Source organism: Aplysia californica, unplaced genomic scaffold (assembly GCF_000002075.1).
Source record: "Aplysia californica isolate F4 #8 unplaced genomic scaffold, AplCal3.0 scaffold00089, whole genome shotgun sequence".
Lineage (NCBI taxonomy): Eukaryota > Metazoa > Mollusca > Gastropoda > Aplysiida > Aplysiidae > Aplysia > Aplysia californica.
The window spans coordinates 583,841-597,975 of NW_004797359.1; the positions used below are offsets into that span (position 1 = coordinate 583,841).

The following is a 14,135-nucleotide window of genomic DNA, read 5'->3' on the forward strand; positions in this document are numbered from 1 at the left end:
ACAAACCTATGTGCTTTATTTGAAATAAAGAGAAACATATATTAACATAAAAAGGGTCAGTCAGTAACAAATAAAAATCATCAAAGACAGAATGGAAGAACAGAGGGACAGTAAAGAAGTAAGACCTTGCACTAGCACCCTCAGGCCATCCATAAACTCTCCTTAACCCTTACACCCTCAGTCCTGTATATTTCCCTCATGAATTCTCATTCCCCCAGCCCCTGTCGGGTATATTCACAGGGCACAAGCCATCTCAAACCCAGTTGGGTGTTTTTATTGCAATCTATCCAATTGTCTCTGAAAAATGTTGTACATGCTATCTTCTAAAACTTCAAGCAAAGACAGTATAGACATTTTTTTTAATCTGCAAAGAGTTGCAAACTCTATCAGTATTGGCTGTGGCTGAGGAATCAAGGACTCCAGTACAACCTGAGCCAGAGGGAAGTGAGTAAAAAAAATAGCCTGGTGCTGAAAGGGATAAGAAAAGGCCAGCAAGATTCTAACGTTTTAAGCATTGCATTAGCAAAATAATGAAAGGACTCCCTGGTTCACCTGTGCATGCGACTCTGCCGTGCTGTCCTTTTCATCTGTGTCAAACACAATACTGTCATCAGACGCATCGCCTTTAGGTCTGAAAAGTGAGTTTTAGTTTTAATTTTAGTTTTAGTAAGAGTTTTACAGCACTTTTGACACAATTATTAGGTCGCATAAGTGCTGAAGATTAAATGTGTTATATGAGAGTAACAAACACAAAAAAGAAGGAGAGATAAGGACGATAGATGTTTGATAGGAAAGAAGGACAAACCACACCAGAGCACCCACCAACTACCAATGAAAAGTGAGTTTGAGTTCGAGTGAAAAAAAAAATGAACATGATAATAATAACTTAGGGGAAATAATAAGTACTTTTATTTTTTCATCTAAAATTCTAAAACACTGAGGTTGGTGTTAAAGATACTTTTTCTCTGTTATACATTAATAGATAAAAAAGCAAACTCTGAAGCCCAGAAAAAATGTTAATGAGAAGACAATAAATGCCATATTTCAAGCTGAGAAAAAGGAGGCATAGAGAAAAAGCAATCACAATATCATCATCACCATCACTGTCTTTCTCACCCAGCATCAGGGTAAAAGCCATCAACAAACACTTTCCACCTTTCTCCATCCTGAGCTAGCCTCTGATAACTTGATATCTTGATACTATTCCATGTCTTTCCACTTTTCTGTACATCATTCTCTGTAACTCTTCCCCGGGTTTCACATGGCCTTCCCCTGGATCTTTTACCCTGAGACAAAAATAAACTTACAGAAAAGACAGCCCAAAGACATCTGCCTCGTCTTCTTCATCGGAGGAGGAGTCGAAGAGCGTGTTCACCCCTGGGAAGGAGAGTTTGGACACTGAGACACACACGCACAATGTCTGGACATGCTTTTGAAAATATCGTCAAGATGGCCACTGTTACCAGGACAGAGCAACGAGTGGTCACACACGTCCATACAACTTTAGAATTGGTATTGTTTTATGCATACTACATTACTAAAACAAGCTTCATCTGATTACCCCATGTTGTTTTTTTTTGGGGGGGGGGGGAGGCAGAGTAATCTCAGTGTCTAATCACCTAAGAATTGTAGACAAGAGTTATGTCCAATGTGCTATTCGGTAACTTCCAAAAATTACAGATGTGGATGGCATTTTCATTCCTGTTTTTCATTCATCTGATCTGAGTTCTTGTGTAAGTTATTTGTAATTGTAAACATGATTGAGCATGCTCCAATAGCAGCTATTATTACAAATAAGATGTACCAGTGCCTGTGGTGCAATGGTTTAGCTCTTCACTGTTGGAGTGAAAATACATTTATTGTAATACATTTGCAAACAACCAATTACCAATAATTAGAAAACGGGCGACTTCTTCCAGATTGAGTGATGGTGAAGCCTTTTCACCTTCCTTCTGCAGACTGTTTTGCTTCAGTTAGTCAAAAGTCAAGATGTAAATGAGAAGAAAACTCCCTCTAAATAAAACTGGAATAACAAAACTCAATCTTTCTCTCACACTCACAACGATTAAGGAATGAAAAGGGTTTTTAAAAAATCGAAGTTTGGCAAAGCAGAAAATAAAACGAATGTGTGAGAGAAGTCACTACTTTTACGAGCCCTCAAACCAAGGTCACATTGTATTTTGAGTCTCACATCAACAGGCTATTTTTAACGATGATAGTGTAGTACCTTTGTCAAAGGACGTAAGCCACTCCACACTTTCATCCCCTGCCCGTGGCACGAGATGTTCGACGTCCCCCACAGGGTCAAAGCTGGAGTTGGCTGACTTGACCCCAGCCTTCAGAACGGGTGTGCGTGTCAGCGGGATACTGCGCACGATGTGTGGCGCCCTTTTGGAGGCCAGGGGGACTTCGGGCGGCTGAGTGGATGCCGTGTAGCTGGAGGAACTCTCGGAGTGGATCGGGTCGTCGCTCACCTCGATCCACGAGCAGTAGTATCTGAGTTGTAATTGAAAACACGTTTTACGCCCTGTAGAAGCATTTTATACCAGTTAGGAGATGGGCTGCTTCCATTCTGCTTTTGTTTTAGTAAGGTTTTATGGCACTTGCAACACAATTAGGTCTAAGAAGTGCTTAAGATTAGAGGTGTTACAAGAGAGTAACAAATAAAAAAAAGGAGTAGGATGGATGTTTGATAGGAAACAAGGAGCAAACGACACCAGAGCACGCACCAAACACCCACCCACTCTACTGAGTGCTTCCAACAGCTGAAACTGAAAAGTAAGTTTCTTTCACCACGGCCCTTATTGCTCCCGTGCCATGGAATCTTTGCATAGATAATTTCTCTAGATCTTCACAAATTTGCAAAATACTGTTGTTTCTTTCTGACAGTTATTTTCTGTCTAGGATCACAAGTCAATTTACTTGGTCAACGCGCAGAGTTTCCAGCCATGGAAACAATCCGAACATAGACAGAAAGAATGAGTGAATGACAGACAGGAGGAAATTGGCACAAAAAGTTCGTCAGATTTTGATCAATCTGCAGGTAAAAATATACCACCGACCAACCCTCAATGAATGCATGGGGTCTAGCGGAATAATGGCCAATTGCGCGAAATGTGCATTCTGGCAGGTTTCTATATTAACTTATTGCCGAGAGAATTGCCGTAAATATCAGTAACTTATACAAGATGATACGAAGGCGAGTACGAATTGATTGCTACAGAATATCGGTAGTACTACACTGTCATAATTTTTTACAGAGAGAGTTGATAATGATGGAAGAGCAAGCACGGAACTGACAGAAAGTACTAATTTCCGTAAAAATATGAAAGATTGGAAGCACTGGATAAATATCCCAGCAGACGGACGATTAATAGCAAAAGTATCCTTGATCTGAAAGAAAAACCTTCCAAGTTACTAAACAGAAATTCTATGTCCAGTTATCACTTGTGAGGACAAATTTCTGAAACTTGTGCTGTAGAGCAAAAACTGCCATCTCTGTGGCAGAGGTTCTCAGCTAAACAATACTGCTGCTATCTATCCAACAGCCCAAAGTTGTCTTTATAAATTTTGAACCTCTGTTAGAAAAATAGATGCAAGAGACAAGGTCCGTAGCACAAAGCTATACCTGACAACATTCTCATGGCTGAGTCGGGAGAGCAGCTTCACCTCTCTCGTCATCTTCTTGTTGAACATTTTGCTCTTGGGGTTGAGAGGTATCCGCTTGATGGCGTAGAACCTCCCGTCCAGTTTGTTCTTTACCTGGTGGGAAATAATCCAGTCTAACAATAACAAAAGGGACCGTTTCAACATTTTAAGTATTGGAGGAGCTAAAATTTCAAACTTCTACCATAAACACTTCGTAACAAGCAAACAAGGAGACAAAATAATTGTAATGAAAATATCATGAACTCCTTTAATCATGCTTTCACAAGTACTACTGAAGGAACTGAAAGGAGTAAAGGAAAAGAAAATGTCACAAATTAGATTAATTGCAACTTTTGATGCTGAGCTAAATAAGCAGGCTTTAATTCATAAAATGAACTAGCCAGGCCCGAACAAAAACTGCAACTGAATACATTAACAAAACAAAGTGTTGGGTAGCTGCTTGAAGATGAGCTTTGTTCAAGAGATATGCCTTCATAACTTAGAAACATTCAAAAAGTTCTAAACATTGAAAACCCCCCCAAAAAAACTTCATGACACCAAAAGCTCACTGAATTCACAAATACCTTAAGGACATCTCCAAATCCTCCCTTGCCGAGCACCTTAAGCAGCTCAAACTCTGAGGCAAGCCTTGACTGACCGCTGGCCACCAGACTGATCAGGTACTCAAACTCTTCCTCCTTCTTGTCCAGTAACTCCTCACTCGTCACACCGAGGTCATCATCTGAGAGTGGAGGTCAGTTAAGTTAAGTTTTAGTCCCTTTTCAGTGAACACAATAAAACCCTTAGTTAACTTACAAGACTAATGGTAGGAACGAAAACATCTTGAATGCAAAAAATAGAAGTTGGACCTGAAGGAACCGTTTCAGAAATAAAACAATAAAAGATCCTCATCAGTAAAAGTGGCAACATCAATATTAAAGCGCATTAACAGTAGAGGATGGTTTTTGCAGAGAATGGCATATTATCAGGTGAGCAATCATTGCTGCAGTACAGGTCATATCAGAATCTTCCAGGCAGATAAAATACTCACTGTTGTCTTTGTTCTTCAGTTGAGTGACTGAGCTGCTGATAGGTGCTGAGGGAAGAGGCTCTTTCAAGAGGCCATGTTCCCTCAGCTGGGCTGCTGTCCATCGAAGCCTCTCGTCTTTGAGTAAGCACCTACCACAAGGGACAGAAATGTACGGTTTGGTAACTGTATCCGAGACTGTTCTTTGGTTGGAAGTTAATAGAAATTCTATACAGTTGTAATTGTCAAATACAGTTGAACCTGTTCTAACGACCACCTGTCCAAGAAAATCACCTGTACAAACAGCCAATTCCCACTTTCCCCATGTGCAGTCGTTCTATTATGTGTGGCATCGTGGTGAAATCAGGCCCTCGTCAAAATGATGAAATTGAAAAAAATCAAAATTTTTCCATGCATTGAGCAATTTTCATAAATTCGTCGTTCATCTCACATTTTTGGCATTTTTCAGGAGAGCGTTTTAAAGTTTTGGACACTTTTTAAGTTCTTGCTGTGGCGTAACCGTTTGCTTTTTCGTTAAAATTTTTGGCAAGATATTAGTACAACCACCGATTTATCATTCCCTATAATGGTTATAGATATTGCGTCATCAGTTTTTTAAGAAATGGTCTAAAATAGCTGATACGCCTGTTTGTGAGAACATAATTATGTCCGTAAAGACACAAGATTGACAATACGTCACATCGTTTGGTAATAGAATATAAGAGAAAAGGGATTGTTTTCTTAATTATTGAAGAGGTTTATCAACTCAATATGCCAAATTGATCTATTTTCGGGAGGGAAAAGCAACGAGGAAAAGAAAATGAAACATATTTGGGATCTCCACGATATGAAATGTAAATAGCTTAAAGAGTTAAGCTTTCTTACTTGTCTTCAAGGTATTATAAGAATTTGCACAATATAGTGAGTATAAAATTACTAGTTCTGCACAGATCCTTTCATTCAGGACTGCGCACTATCCATAGACAACAACAATATTACTAGAAAGATAAATTCTGAGAATGGGTAATGAATTTGTGTAATACCTTATAAACATTTTAGCCCATAATACTTTGTTTATCAATGAAATATTGTGCAAGTGTTTGTTAAGAAAGATTAAAATTATCTGGAAAGGCACTTCAATGCGAAAACACAGTGCAAGTGGTAACGTGTCATACGATAAATGTGGCAGAGGTAGAAGAACATTGTGTGTTCCTCAAGTCTGATGAAAAGTGTACTTGGCTATAGGGAGTTTTTTAGGTTGTTCAATGGAACGTCTTTGACTTGATTTTTCTGGGGCTTAGAGATCACTGTTTGGTACTGTGGGTTTGTAGGAAATAAAGAGTTATTGAATAGTCTCTGTTGAGTCTGTTCCATAATATCACTTCAGATTATGATTATATTGCAGCTTCAACCCCAGTTTTTTTTTCCCCTCTTTGGCTTTTCCGTGGATGCGATTGTTCAGCCTTTGTTTTGTCTCCTCTTCAGTTCAAGTTTGAGAGCTAGTCCTTTTAACTCGAAACTGACCTACAGTAGTGATGTGAGTCAACAGCGGGGAATCTCGCAATATGAGCATTAATAAGGGTGGGAAGTTTCAGCTGATATTGTCTTACAGATGGCGGTGCTCCATCGACAGTCAAGTAATATGTATTGGTCTTCTGTCGTGAGAACAGCTCGTCCCTTTCATAGATTCAGAGCAGTCAATGTGACCAACAACGAACTCATGTTATAGATAATGGTCTTCAAGTCTGTAATATTGCTGGAACATTTCCTCATGTGCTTCATTCGCAATAGTGTGACAGCTTCGATCATATTTCTCATAGCTTTCAAATTCATACCTGTCTCAAATCCTGTGCGTGCCAAAATGTGTTGCCCTTATAGGGCTAAGGAACTCCTCTCCACAATGTCCTTTGTGATTATCTTCTTTATACTTATTGGACTGTGGACCTTTCTCAGCAGTCACTTCCTTGACAGCACCTTCTGTCATGAAATTTTCAGGTTGAGTACAATATCCAACGACAACAGAGTTATTCTCTTCTGGCTTTATCCGTTTTCTACTCACGATGCTATGTGGGTTTTTTTAAAAAAGACTACCATGAACCTGCTTCTTCCACAAAGTGACTGTATGTATAGCACAGGAGCAATACACACCTTCCACAAGCTGCAAATATGTCCTTCTTGCATGACACAAAAACCAAGTTTGAAAGACGGGTCTGCATTTAAATCATCAATATAATCAGAAATTTCTGCAATACCACATCTTTGTGGACTCACAGACCTAATTAAAACTTTTACTTGTAGAAAATACTTTAAAAAGTGAATGTTTATAAGCTTACAAATGAGCTAAGATACTATCACTTTATGGGTACATGAACATCAAACGCTGAAAGCAAGGATCAAATTTAAAGCACAGGTACCAAAAACAACACGTGTCAACTTGAACTAATGGTATAAAAGTCCCTCTAAAGACTACTAAACATGAAATGAGATGCATCCCCCTCATTTACAAGTAAGAAAACAAAAGGAAACATCTCATACCATGGCGTATGCGGTCACATGCCTCCGTATATATTCTCACAAAGGGGCGTAACAAGGCATACGCCTCTATGTGAGATGCAGTTTCCTGCGCGAGAGCTATAGAGCTAAATGTTTTTTGCTCATAACTCCTCCACTTTTAAAGCTATCGATATGCTGTGTTGAGAGAAGATAGATCTCACTACTGGACATACCATCGTGGTGTTAACTCAAAACCGGTAATTTTGACGCTACGCCCTTTTGTGAGATGGCCGACGAATTGTACTTTCTGGTCCAACACCTTTTGTGTCTATTAAAAAAAACATTTCTGGGTTGACTCAACTGTAAAGTGTTGGTCAAAGGTTAAAAAAATGTAAATTTGTAGTTTTCAAGGACCCTCAAGCTTTGAAAGTGGCCAAACTTTGGCAGCCATTTTCACACTAACTTTACCTCTGACACCAGGCGACCCCCACCCATTTCAATTGCAACCTCTGTATGTGTTTTAACTTGTGTGTCAAGGAGAGTTGCTAAAGAAACCCGAAGCTGGCCAATAGTGACCCTAACAACTGGGAACTCATATCTGATGATCGTACTGCTAGGAGGGCAGCGGTTTTCTTCAGAACAGAGAAGGTAGAGACTGAGGGGCTCAACCAGCTTGTTGAAAAGAGACCAAGGGAGAGAGAAGGCTAGTATCATCATCATACAACACTATCCGCTTTGTTTTATGTTTTCAGTAAATCCTTACGCCATTTGCAACACAATTAGGAAATATAAATGCAGAAAATTAAAGGTGTTACAAGAGAGTAACAAACACAAAAAAGGAGGAGAGATAAGGACATAGATGTTTGGTAGGACAGAAGGAGCAAACCATGCCAAAGCACTCATCAACCATCCAGCCCGCTTTGTTTGCAAAAATTGGGGCAGAGACAGTCACTCCATGGAGTGAAACTTGAGACCTTAACCAGCTCTTCACACCACCATCTCTCGAGCCCAACAGATGCCGACAACAGAAAATCCACTATGTACAGTCGAATTTGCCTTATGGTCACTCAAGATCACAGAGAAAAGTGACCGATATAGACAGGTAACTGTTTTGGACAGGTTTCTGAGTTATGGTGATCGTTATAGAAAGGTAGCTGCTATGAACAGGGTCTGAGTTATGGTAACTTTTCATACTTGACAAAGTCAACAGATTGTTTCAAATTCAAATTCAAAATCTTAATTTTTATCTTTCCCTTTCATTTCCATCAAAATTGATTTCTTTCACAACACCTACTTTTCATATTTGACAAAGTCATTAGATTGTTTCACATCTAAAATTTAAATTTATATCTTTCCTTTTCTTTTCCATCAAAATTGATTTCTTTCATAACACCTTCTTTGCATCAAATTAAAGTACACACTCAGTCTGAGAATAGCTTGGTGAAACAGTTTTATACCAAGAGATGCCATATTCAAGTTTTTGAAGACGGCCAGTCGCGAAAAAGAATGACCATGGCTGTGTTGAACATGGATCACTATGGACTGGCTAAAAAAAAATTTTCATGTGAGGGTGTCACGGAACAGTGGCTGTTAGCCCAGTTTACCACTAAGGAGAGGTTACGACCAAGGCAGGTTCAACTGTTGTATAGTCTATAACATGTAAGGCAGCGTGGTGAAATCAGGCGCTCGTCAAAATAATGACATCTGAGAAATCAGCATTTTTTGGCCAGTTTGGACATTTTTTTTCGAATTTTTTTTGGGGGGCTCAATACCATGTTAGACCATTCAAAAACACTAATATGTGTGGATTTTATGAAAAAAATGTTGATTAAAGGCACAAAATTGTAATTTCCAAGGACTCTCAAGTCATGGAAGTCACCAAACCTTGGAGACTATTTTCTCGCTAATTTTACTTCTGAAACCAGGCCACCCCCATCCCTTCGATTGCAAATATCTCGACTTCCAATGAAGATATATGGATATTTTTTAAAGCAAAAGCAAAGCAAATGAAGAACCTTTAAGGTGGTACCAATAACTCCATATTCCCAAAAATTGACGAGCTCCTGATTCCACTGCGTCGTGATGTCATGACACATATGTACTTTGTCTCTCATAATCACTACTGACAGTTCATAGGAACATAATTTCTCGTGCACAAAATAAAATCCTTCTCTTTATCTATCTTATCAGAACACCCGGCAAAGAGAGATAAGATAAGATAATACTTCATTATCCCAGAGGGAAATTTTTCTCGGCTGTACAGGACCGTAAAAACACATGCAGGTATACATAAAAATTGTAATTATATATTCTCATTAAATTTCAGAAAAGAGAAGTAAAGCTGACAAAAGGTACATATCACATCAGACGCATCAAACTATGAACATGAAGGAACATACTTGTCTAAAAAGTTCTGCAGCACAGCCGGTAGGTTGGTGGGGATTTCAGGGATTACGTCCAGGATAGGTTGGCCGAGCACCAGTGTGAGGATCATGAGGCCCTGGAGGGAGGGAGGGAGGGAGGGGAGGGGGGGGGGAGAGAAAGAGAACATCAGGTAAACAGAGAGCACAACATAACTGTTATCAGATTTAGTTTGAGGTGGTGAGCAAACATGATAATTGTCCTTTTTCAATAAGTATGGTTTGATTGTTTGTTTGTTTGAGCAAAGAGAAGCACATCAGCACTATAAAATAAAGGTAATTTAGTACTGCGAAAAAGTAAGACAGACAGACAGACAGACAGACAGACAGACAGACAGACAGACAGACAGACAGAAAAAACAGAAAGGAAACAAAAAAAGTAGGACCCACCAGTGATACTCTCCAACCACAGACACACAAGTATGATACAGCATAGGATCAATGTCTCTTTCAAAACTGTAAGGCTATTTGAAAGAAGGATATCTGATTTAGTATCTACCTCTGAAAAAAGCGAAGCAACGTGGTAAGAGAGAGATGAAAACACTCCAAACAACTAAAATTCACCAATGGCCACCAACATATTTGAAACAGGGTTACTCACTTTGTAGTCTAGCATGACATCAACAGAGCTAATGGTGTGCCCAACAGGAACAGGTTTACAACGACAGTAATGAAAAAAAGAAAAAAAAGTTCTTGAAAACTTATATATTATGACAAGTGAGCATAGGAAGTGCCATACTATGCGCTTAGACAAATGCAAGCAAAGCTAACAACACAGCCTCAAAACATCAAATAAGAGTAGGAAATTGCCAAACTGTTGTTGAATAAAAAAAAGAAAAGAAAATTGATAATGAAAAAGAGAAGAAAAAGTTCTTAATTACATGACATATGCTTTGTTGTAGTAAGGTTTTACGGAGCTCGCAACACAATAAGGTTATATGAGTGCCGAAGATAAATGGCGTTAAACAGAGTAACAAACACAAAATAGAAGGAGGGAGATAAGGATGATAGATGTTTGATACGAAAGAAGGAGCAAACCACACTAGAGCACCCACCAACAACCCACTGACATGTGATGTTTTGGTAAAGCCACAAAACATTCCCGCACAAACTCTCTTACCAGCTGATAGATGTCTCCACGCTGACCTCCTCGACCCAACACCATCGGCTGAGAGTCATAGAAGTGAACCCCAGGCCGCGCTTTGTCTACACTATCATACAAATCACATAACCTGATTGGGCAACAAACAAAAAAAGAACTTGTAAGTACTTGAACATAAGACAAACCATACTTTTTTAAAAACAATAATATTGTTTTCAGGTACAGACTAAATTCATTCTAAAGGGTGACTACTAGTTTTTTGTCTTAGAGTGAAGACAATATTTCAAGTAGCAAAGCTATGACGATACTTTACGAATTAAAGAGAAAAAAGTTTCAAATAATCATTGACTAATCTGATTTAGTTCAGTTTTAGTAAGTGTTTTGAGTCACTTGCATCACAAATACGTCATGTAAGTGCTGAAGAATAAAAGTGAAAAGTGTTACTGAAGAGTAACATATTCTTAAAAAGGAGGAGGAGGATAAATGTTTGATGTTGTTATCGATCCAGTATAAATGTTTGATAAGAAAGAAGGATCAAACCATACCAGAGCATCCGCCAACCACCTACACTGACTAATCAAGAAAACAGAAAAAGGCTACCGACATTAAAGAACAATATAGCAGACTTTCAGCATAACCACTACCAGATGTTGATGAGCACAATGTTAAAACAAAGTGAAGCGATCGCTTGAGGAAAACATAGATTAATAACCCTACAAAAACAGAGGGAGGACTTAAAAGTGAATGTGCTTGGTTTGAATTTCACATCCCCGTCAACACAATTTAGGTCATTTTTAGAGTCTTGACTTCAGAAATAATGTCCACATTTGAAAGGATGGCACAAAAAGTCATAACTATTACAAAAGTCCTTAGTCTAGATACAGGCTAGAACTCAGGTGATTATCATGATACGGTAATATAAGTGATGATGATGGTGCTAATGATGATGGAGAACAAGAGAATAAAAACAATGATGACAAAGGTGATAATCATGATGACCAGCATGCTCGGGATAACAATAATGACAAATATGAAGACAAAGACTTTCATCAATGTGGAGAGAATAAATATGCTTACTTTTTGTCGATACCAAAGTCACCTATGCGCACCCTTCCTCCACTGTCAATGAAGACACTTGAAGGCTGAAAAGGTTGTGCAAAACATATAAGTACAATTGTAAAGATCTCAATGTACTTTTCTTCTTCTGCAGTCCCACATTAGATCTCAGATGAATTTGACTGAAGGTTTTTCAATCCACAACTCAAACAATTCTTACATACAATTTATTTGAAAAATAGTAACATCCATACAATATCAGTCATTTCGTGTTGTCAAAAAGCTAATAAGACAGACAGAAAGAACAAAGGAAAAGAAAGCAAACAGGACCTGTCACCGGCATCCTCCAAGTACCTGCTATGGACTGCTCTCCCATTAGTTTGTTAAATAAAAAACAATAGCTAGCATTAAAAAATAAAGAGCAAAAATCAATCGAGAAAAGTAAATGGTACAAACCAAATGTTAGTACACAGGGTATCAAAGCAGATATATTTCTGAAGGAACTCCTTACCCTCAAATTCCTGTGAACAACTGCATTCTTATGTAAGTACTGTAAGGCGTCTAAGATTTCTGATATATATCCCCTGAGGACACTGAGAGGTAGTGGGTCCTTTCGTCTGGCATACACCGATAGGCTCGTGCCTCCGGAGAACTCCATGAGAACCTGGAGAGTTTAGTTTTAGTATGAGTTTTACGGAACTCGCAAAACAATAAGGTCATATAAGTGCTGAAGATTAGAGGTGTTACAAGAGAGTAACAAACATTAAAAAGAAAGAGGGGAGATAAAGACGATAGATGTTTGATAGGAAAGAAGGAGCAAACCACACCAGAGCACCCGCCGACCACCCACGAACCTGGAGAGATAGGAAAGCTGACGTAGTTCAACTCTGCAGTGACAAATTGATGCTTAGTGTATGACTCCGCCACACGCCATTTTGAAAAGTGACATATGATGGAGTCTTGTTGTTTTAAAAAAAAGTGTTTTACAGTGCTCGCAACTGCAATAGGTGATATCAGGACGCAGAACACATTAAACATTTTCAGTTTGGTAGGAATGAATTTTGAATTTTCCACGGGTGGCAACCGAAGCCTACTCTTATCGAATTTAGACCACCAAGGGATCTTTAACATGCGCAACTTCCACCCGGGACCCGAGATTTTTCGCCCTTAACCGAGAAGGTAAGGAGATAGATCTTACCTATCATAAGATCAAGGGTGTGGCTGAAAAACAGCAGTAAGAAGGATCCAAGGAGTAGCAGAAGAAAGGCAGAAAGGCTGCAGAAAGAGTCAGGAGCCAAGAGGAGGGGGCAAGGGGGTGTGTGCAGAAAATGGAGTCTTACACTGAGCAGTCGAAATAACATAAGCAACAAACCATAAACATGATTAGATCTCCTTAGGAGGAAATTGGGAGTGTTCTACTTATCAGATTTTATTTTTGCTTTAGTTAGTGTTTTATGGCACCTGTGTGTGCCTCCGTTAAAACCCACATCATATACCAGCAGCTGAAACTGTCCATCCAAAAAGTCTTTGAATTACTGCTCTTCAGCCAAAAATAGAGCACAGGCTTTCGTAACTTTAGACAAACAGTAGTGTAAATCGGCTGAGTAACTGACTCACCTGTACTGTGATCTTGCCAGGGTCGTACTGGTGCCGGAATGCTAGGTAGTGGACCAGGTGAGAGTGGCTCAGGCGTGACAATGTCAGAAACTCTTGTTCAATGTTCAAAACCTGGAAGAGATAGAAGAACAATGTGAGGCAAGCTGAGAAAATGAGCAACTTCTTAGATTTTGGCCCCATGGAAATAGGTATGTCAAATTTATCGGTTGAGTTAGTACAATTTATTATGATGAAATAACAGACACTTCAACTTTTTAAAAATAGCATCAGTTGAAAATCTACACATTTAACTCCTGTGTTGATTTTCGGCCTATATCTCCATACACAGATTGTGAAAAGTTCATTTTGTTAGCATGCTCTACAAATGTTGGGAATACAAAACACTCAATATGGGAGAACACTGGGGTTTTGCTTCTGTTCACCTTATGTAAAGGCAAAGCCCTTCCCAGGGGCGAAAAGGTGACTCTGACTTGCAAAAAGCTTTTAGATAAGATAAGAATTGATTGTGATTTCCACAAAGAGAAATTAGCTGCAGCATGGTAAATACAAACAGGCTCATGCATCTGTCAATACATTCCCTCTCCCTCCCTCCTCTCTCTGTATCTCACATTCACACATTCACTCAAACACACACACAAAAACCTGTCAAAAAAGCAAAAGTCATGGAAAAAAGAACTCTAAAATGACAGAGAAAAATACATTCTACATGCCATACTGAACTCTAGGATGACGATAGAAAAAGATTGAAACGACAAAAGAAAATAAACTGAGT

General features: G+C 39.0%; 1 protein-coding gene across 2 annotated transcripts in view; it reads right to left on the reverse strand.

Annotated features, from left to right (window-relative positions):
- Window positions 1-14,135, reverse strand: part of LOC101849994 (eIF-2-alpha kinase GCN2) — a 56,450-nt gene that overhangs the window by 28,906 nt on the left and 13,409 nt on the right. For both annotated transcript variants that reach the window (XM_013080498.2, XM_035968834.1), the window contains exons 9-19: window positions 13,364-13,474; window positions 12,258-12,410; window positions 11,768-11,832; window positions 10,709-10,820; window positions 9,568-9,668; window positions 4,700-4,827; window positions 4,233-4,390; window positions 3,629-3,762; window positions 2,228-2,496; window positions 1,308-1,377; window positions 553-631 (exon numbers count right to left, since the gene is read on the reverse strand). In XM_013080498.2, the coding sequence (XP_012935952.1) occupies window positions 553-631; window positions 1,308-1,377; window positions 2,228-2,496; window positions 3,629-3,762; window positions 4,233-4,390; window positions 4,700-4,827; window positions 9,568-9,668; window positions 10,709-10,820; window positions 11,768-11,832; window positions 12,258-12,410; window positions 13,364-13,474 (1,380 nt within the window). The remainder of the gene's footprint in view (window positions 1-552; window positions 632-1,307; window positions 1,378-2,227; window positions 2,497-3,628; window positions 3,763-4,232; window positions 4,391-4,699; window positions 4,828-9,567; window positions 9,669-10,708; window positions 10,821-11,767; window positions 11,833-12,257; window positions 12,411-13,363; window positions 13,475-14,135) is intronic.